This window comes from Phyllostomus hastatus, unplaced genomic scaffold (assembly GCF_019186645.2).
Source record: "Phyllostomus hastatus isolate PE091 unplaced genomic scaffold, TTU_PhHast_1.1 phas_contig_17, whole genome shotgun sequence".
Taxonomy (NCBI): domain Eukaryota; kingdom Metazoa; phylum Chordata; class Mammalia; order Chiroptera; family Phyllostomidae; genus Phyllostomus; species Phyllostomus hastatus.
This window is the reverse complement of record NW_025333664.1, coordinates 44,794,828-44,802,803: the sequence shown is the minus strand read 5'-3', so window position 1 is coordinate 44,802,803 and position 7,976 is coordinate 44,794,828. Positions and strand designations below refer to the sequence as shown.

The following is a 7,976-nucleotide window of genomic DNA, read 5'->3' as shown; positions in this document are numbered from 1 at the left end:
CAGAAAAATTAACATCATCAAAATGTCCATACCACCCAAAGCAATTTACAGATTCAATGCAATACCTAGTAAAGTACCAATGGCATATTTCACGGATATAGAACAAACATTTCAGAAATTTATATGGAACCATAAATGACCCTGAATAGCTGCAGAAATTTTGAGAAAGAAGAGCAAAGTAGGAGGGATCACAAACCCTGATATCAAACTGTATTACAAGGCCACTGTAATCAAAACAGGCTGGTACTGGCATAAGAACAGACACACAGACCAATGGAACAGAATAGGGAACCCAGAAATAAACCCAAGTCTCTACAATTAATTAATATTCAATAAAGAGGGTAGCAGCATAAAATGGAGGAAAAATAACCTCTTCAACAAATGGTGTTGGGAGATCTGGACAGCTACATGCAAAAAAATGAAACTCAAGCACCAACTTACACCATACACAAAAATAAATTCAAGGTGGATAAAAGATTTAAATATAAGTTATGACACCATTAAAGTCCTAAAGGAGAACATAGGCAGGAAAATCTCAGACATTCCATGCAGCAATATTTTCACTGATATGTCCCCTAGAGCAAGGGACATAAATGAAAGAATAAACAAATGGGATCTCATCAAAATAAAAAAAGCTTCTGCATGGCTAAAAAAAAACAGAACAGCATTAAAATGAAAAGAGAACCAACTATATGGGAAAACATATTTGTCAATGATACCTCAGACAAGAATTTGATCTCCAAAATATACAAAGAACTCACAGGGCTCTACTCTAAGAAGACAAGCAACCCAATTATAAAATGGGCAAAGCACTTCAACAGACACTTCTCTAAGGAGGACATACAGAGGGTCCAGAGACATATGAAAAGATGCTCACTATCACTAGCTATCAGAGATGCAAAATAAAACCACAATGAGTTACCACTTCACACTGGTCACAATGGCCATCATAAACAAAGCAACAAACAACAAGTGTTGGAGAGGTGTGGAGAAAAGGGATCCCTAGTGCACTGTTGATGGGATTGCAGAATGATATAACCACTATGGAAAACAGTATGGAATTTCCTTAGAAAACTGAAAATGGAACTTTTGACCCAGAAATTCCACTGCTAGGATTATATCCTAAGAACCCTGAAACACCAATCCAAAAGAACCTATGCACTCCAATGTTTATAACAGCACCATTTACAATAGCCAAGTGCTGGAAGCAACTTAAGTGCCCATCAGCAAATGAGTGGATCAAAAAACTATGGTGCATTTACACAATGGAATTCTGCAGCAGAAAGAAAGAAGGACCTCCTACCCTTTGCAACAGCATGTATGGAACTGGAGAGCATTATGCTAAGTGACATTAGCCAGGAGGTGAGAGACAAATACCATATGATCTCACCTTTAACAGGAACCTAATCAACAAAATGAACAAGGAAGCAAAATATAACCAAAGATGCTGAAATTGAGAACAGGATGACAGTGACCAGAGGGGAGAAGGGAGGGGATTATAGGGGAAAAGGGTGAAGGGTTTGCAAGAACAATTATAAAGGACACATGGACAATAACAAGGGATGGTGGAAACAGGAGGGAGGTAGGGAAGGCTAGGGTGGTGGGGAAGGTTGGGGGGAAAGGCAGAGAACTGTACTTGAACAACAATCAAAAAATGTTTTTAAAAAAAGGATGAAAAGAGGTCCACTTCAAGACACATCATAATTAAAATATCAAAGGTTAAAGGTAAAGAGAGAATCTTTTTTTTCTTTATTTTTATTTGACAAGCAGCAATACCATGTTTGTCATTTAATGTAGATACAATTATTAGGTTATCTGTCATATTACAATATTTAAGTTTTTTATTTTATGTCCTTTAAGATACATTAAAAAAAAAAAACAGACATCAACTGCAAACATGAAGGAGAGAAAAAGCATGGTACCCAACCAAATTTCCACATTTCAGCAATACTTCACTCATTCTTCAATAAAGTTTTAAGAAATGTGATAATGACATGAGCTTGAAATATCTCTAGGCATTTTCTCTGATGCTCATGACGTGGCACTGGTGATGTTGTAAACAGCAGGAAAACAGGGGTTGCCGAATGACCAAATTATGGAGGCACAGGCCTGCTTTTATTCCCCACAGGAACACACCAAATGGTGATGGCAACAATCCTCTCATACCCACACAGGAGGACAGCAACATCACGTTATGTAACTGTATTCATCTGCTGAAGCCTGGCTGCGTTTAATGTACTATTTGTCTATCATCACTTCAATACACTTCTTAATCATGCTGATACTAGGGTTAAACCTAGCTCTTGACTGGCTAATCACCTCTTGAATAAGGGCATTATGCCGAAGTACTTTTCGTGCTTTCATGATGCGAACTATAGCAGCTTGGAGATACATTTTCTGGTTCTCATCCACAGCACTTCTTGTCTGTTCCATTTCCTGTGGTGTGTCTTTCTGCATTGATGTAGTAATTTTAAATTTTGTTCTTTTACTGCTGAAGTTCATATTTAATGAAAATGAAGATTCTGCATTGATATCTTCCTTTTCTGAATCATGGTTAATCATTTTCACATCCAGTAATGATTTGATTGCTTTTGTCAGTTCCTTTTCATTCATCTGAGTGCTGTCTTGAAGCTCTTTATAGCTGACAATTTCACTATTGTTAAAAGCTAGAAGAACTGCCATTTGATATGTTGTAACCATGGCTACATATGGTTTGCCCAAATAGTTCATTTTAACTTCACCTGTGCAGAGATAATGTAACCATGTAAGTTTCCATCCACTGAAATGCTGGCTGTAAAATAATTCAAACATCTGTACACTTTTTTCCAGTTCCTGGGGAATCGCAAATGTAGATGAAGGAGCCTGAGTAAGAGGCCATGTGCCAGCCTGTAGAACATATATTCGAAAACTAATTCCCAAATCTATTACTGTGTCTTGATTTTTGATAAAATTGTTGAACTTGTTGTTGAGATCAGCACTGACACTCATATCTGTATACATCCGATATAGCTTGCTGGTAAACTCATAACCACAGACTTGCTTTAACTTATTGATCATGGCTTCTTCAGAATCTATAGACATAGATAATCTGTGAATTAAATGTATTGCCAGCATTCTTGCATAGAACTTTTGAAAAACATCCTTATCATCGATATATTTGAAAACAGTAATGAAGCTGGTGAGTTTGTCTTCCACTTCATTCTCAGTCATCCCCTTTGCTGATTTCTTTAGTAAATTGTCACAGTACTTAGCAAGCAATTCAGGAGCTTTGCAAACAGACTTGGGTTCTTTGTAATTTACAACAGATGTAAGAGCCTTATCCAATGCACTCATGAAGTGCTGATCACCATTCAAAACAGTGTTGATAAGTTGAACAAATTTATCATGTACTTCCAAAACTGACTCCACAAATAGTGTTGGCATATTTTCCTGAGTAAGATTACCAGTTGTTCTAAGGCCCTCATCATGAGCATGATTTTGCAACTCCTGTATCATATGAGGTAAGCCAGTGGACACAGCACAGAGTAACACATACATATTTGCCATGTCATTTTTTTTCTCTTGTCAGATGATATTATGACATTCTGCATGTAAGAACTGCAAGTGGTCTGCTACCATTTGTTGCTGACATTCATGAATTACTTTAGTATATGAACTTGGGTGCAAGTATTTTCGACATCGAATTTCTTTATCTTTTAATCTACCTAGAACCTTTTCCATATACCGTGAGCAGTATGATTCTTGTAATAAATTTGAAGCTTCTTGTTTGTAATACTCTCCTGTTTCCGTCAGAAAGGGGGACTCGAAGATTTCCTGATAAAACTTTAAGGGGAATTTTTTCTTATACTGTTCAACATGAACAAAAGAGTTAATAACCCCATGGATTACTTTCTGGTTTGGGTCTTCTCCACCATGATCATTTTTGATTTCTCGAAGCAGCATTTGGATAAAGATGACCTGAAGCGGTTCAACCATCAATTTCCTCCACATATCCAATGCTAGCTCTCCTATTTCCATAAGTGGTTCATTCATATCTACACCACCATAGCCATACTGAAGGTCAGCTTCTGTCAATTTATTTTTTTAATAAACTGGTTGTTTAGATACCTATACAAGCAGTCCATATAGTCTGCACCCTTGCTGTATTCCTCCCAATACCTATGATACATAACAAGTACTTGCTCTTCAGACTCCAGAACTCTCTTGTGTAAATGCCGTACATGATTTTCCCCCCAAAATCTTAGTTTTTGTATAAAGTCTTTCTCCAAGGGGTTCAGGATAGGCCACACATAAAGCATAGATACCTGAGAAGCGATCATCCCATGTTGCTCTTTCGACGTATTCCAACATGACAACAGCTTTGATTGTCGTTAAAAGTTTGTTCCATGTTTCATCAAAATCTGCTACTCTTGGTTTCAAAGACATTGTGCAAGTTTAGTGTTGAAATCTGCCGCCGCGTGGAGACACCGAGAAGCCTGGACTACACAGGGGCAGAGGGGAGGGACGGAGGGGAGAAGGACAGGCTCGTTAGGGATCGTGAAACTACCGTCCCCCTGAGCACCCTACTTTGCCCCCAACACACCCTCCGTGCTCTGAGAGAATCTTAAAAGAAGCAAGAGAAAAGCAGTCAGTTACTTACAGGGAGGTTGTCATAAGATTGTTAACTGATTTCTCAAAAGAAACTTTGCAGGGTAGAAGGGATTGGCAAGAAATATTCAAAGTCATGCAAAGCAAGGACCTACAGCCAAGATTGCTCTACCCAGCAAAGCTATCATTTAGAATTGAAGGGAGATAAAGAGCTTCCCAGACAAGAAAAAACTAAAGGAGTTCATTATCAGCAAACCATTACTATATGAAATACTGAAAGGACCTATTTAAGAAGATCAAAACTGAACAATAAGATGACAATAAATATATACTTGTCAACTATTGAATCTAAAAATCAAACTAAGCAAAGAAGAAGAACAGAGAAAAAATCATGGATATGGGGAGTGTTTTGATGGTTGCCAGATGGGAGGGGTGTTTGGGGGAATGTGTGAAGAGGTGAGGGGATTAAGAAGTACAAATAGACAGTAAGAATAGTGGTGGGGATATAAACTACAGTATAGGAAGCGGAATAGCCAAAGAACTTATACACATGACCCATGGACAGTATGGGGACTGCCTGAGAGAGTGATGGGTCCTGGCAGGTGGTGGACAAAGAGGGAAAAACTGGGACAACTGTAATATCATAGTCAATAAAATAGAAAAAAATAAATAAAAAGATGTATTTATAGAAAAAAATGTTTCCATAGAGGATGTTATAAGGACAATTGATGAACTTTAAATATGGACTATGTACTAGATAATAAGATTGCATCAATGTAAAATTTTCTGATTTTGACAATAATACTAAAGGTATGTAAGAAATTGTCCTGTTCTTATAAACCACATACTGAAATTAACAGTAAATTAGAGGACAGTTTCTTCTATTTATTTTCAAACAATTAAATACACACACACACACACACACACACACACACACACACACACACATATATATATATATATGAATGATTAAGCAAATGGGATGATATGTAATTGATTGGTGAATCTCAATAAAAGGTCAAAGGTGTTTGTAATCTTGAAACTTTTAAGTTTGAAAAGACATCAAAGTAAAAAGCTACTAGAAAAAGAGTTCTGTGTAGAAAGCAAGTCTAAGATCTGCGTAACACCTGGATAACCTGCTTCAACAAGTGGGGAACAAACATGTTTTTACTATATATTTTCATCCACTCCCCATTTATTGTCCCTTAAAAGCAGGAAGGTAAATGTGTCTTCCTTGAGCAGCCCTGGGAGCTTATGGATAAAAAAGGGAGGGTCAGTCTTTATTCCATCCCCAAGTAGGCAAAGACCCCAATTTACTCAGACCATACTGCCATTCATTCATTCTGCTACATAGTGTCACTAATTTCAATGGCGCTTACATATTTAGCTGTGCCTTGTGGGCCCAGGGCTTCCTTAGGCTAGGAGGGAAAGAAACATGTAAATACAAGGTGCAATAGAGAGCAGGGGAGATTAATGTCCTTGGAGGGAATTAACAAGGCTTCATGATGTTGGCATAGTTCTGGTCTTGGTGGGTGGCACTGTTGCTGGTGGGATTTAGGCTCTTGTGCCAGATCACAAGAAAAGCATTTAAGAACCTGTGCTTGGGAGATTGTGGTGTAGCATGGTTTATTCCTGTGGAAATAAAAGCTGCCCCCTGGTTTCCAATGTCCCACCTTCCTCTGTTCCACCACTGAAACAATTTTAACCATGTCCCAGTAACATCAAGACAAAAGCCAGTGTCCAGAGTTTCTGCTTCATAGTAAAGCTTAGTGCTTTGGAGCTTTCAGGAGGTTGCTAAGTGGTCTCAATTCCCATCCAGGTAGTTTAGCATGTTCCCTGCAACTCCAGTGGCCGAGTCCGTGTGGCTGCCACCCATGTAGCTGCTTAGGTCACCATGGCTATGGAGAGAGAACATGCAGGAGCATGGGATGTGTGCATTACCAGTTGGGGGTGGGGTGGGGAGAGAGAGAGAGGAAGAGAGACAGAGAGACAGAGAGAGTGAGCCAGGGAGCTTAGTCATTTTGGAGCCCAGGCTATCTGCTAGGCCCTCATGGTAGTGTGTTCCTAGAGACAAGAGAGCACATGAATGAATGGGGTGAGTGCATCACTGGGTTAGTTAGTGAGAGAGAGAGAGAGAGAGAGAGAGAGAGAGAGAGAGAGAGATTGAGATTCTTTGTTACCCTAGAATTGTATTAGCTTAAGCCTGGGATGGACCAGGTGATTTCTCAAAACAACCAACTTCCCAAGTTTCAGTGGGCTTTGGATAAGGTCCATTCCCTACACTTTCAGTCCTCTATGGTCCAGCACCACCACATGTACCCCCCAACAATCCAGTACCCAGAGAAGGGGGGAAGTAAGAGTGTTAATTTTTTGGCAGAACACAATGCTTTGGTCCCTTGAAGTGTGAAGCTGTAGCTTCCTGGATGAGCAAACAGGCTTATGTTTCTCAGTTTATTAAGCTCAATGTTTAAGTCATTTTTGCTCCCTTTACCAATATCTAGGTAAACACCAATGATAACAGTTCATTTGATTAGGAAGAGAGGAAGGGGGAAGGGCTTGGAGGCAGATGAAGTATCAGCCATGTAAAGAGTAGTTATGTAGAAAACATTTGGATCAGGGGCAGAGAATTCTTACAGGCAGTGCAAGGGGCTGCTTTGGAGGTCTTTAATAGTTTGGGTTTCTGGGGCTGTCTGCCTGTTTGTGAGCAAAACTAATGGTAGGTCCTCAATAAATATGCAGTGAATTAAAGATTTTGTAGTAGTTAGATATTTACTATGGTACATTGCAAGAAAAGGCTGCAATACTCACCCCTTCCAGTATCTAGACCTTTACAATATGTCTGTGCAGCTCCAGCCATTTTCTCTTCTCTTAAAGCTGAGCTGACATTTTTTTTGGCCCATGAGATAGGTGGAAGTGATGCCAGTTCAGTTCTGAGATGAGGCCACTGGAGGTCTTTTTTGCATGCTTTCCCCCTCTCTCTTGGAATGCTGGCCAGCCACCATGTAAACAAGCCCCTCCTAGACTACTGGAAGGCAAAAGACTCTATAGCAGAGATGAGCTGCCGAGTTCAGGCCAACCCAGGCCAGTCATCCATGAGCTGTCCCAGCAGCTGACTGCAGCCCTGCAGGGATCAGGTAAATGCCTAGTTGAATTTAGCCCAGACAGAGAGAATACATGTCTGTTGTTTTAAGCCACTACAGTAACTGAATAATGTACTGCTTGCTACCCTCTTCCCCCAAAAGATGCCCATATTCTAATCTCTGGAACCTGTGGATATGTTACCTTACATAAAGGGAAAAGGTATTTTGAAAATGCAATTAAGTTAAGGATCATGAGATAGGGAGATTATCCTGGATTATCTAGGTGGGCACAATGTAATCACAAGGATC

The 7,976-nt window shown here is 39.5% G+C and overlaps 1 protein-coding gene across 1 annotated transcript; it reads right to left on the bottom strand.

Moving 5' to 3' along the window:
• Window positions 1-2,187: 2,187 nt before the first annotated feature.
• Window positions 2,188-4,455, bottom strand: LOC123814703 (cullin-2-like). Its single transcript, XM_045832622.1, is given in 3 exon segments — window positions 2,188-4,085; window positions 4,088-4,235; window positions 4,237-4,455. Coding segments are annotated over 3 exon segments (2,235 nt in total). The 5' UTR covers window positions 4,426-4,455.
• Between the last annotated feature and the right edge of the window lie 3,521 nt (window positions 4,456-7,976).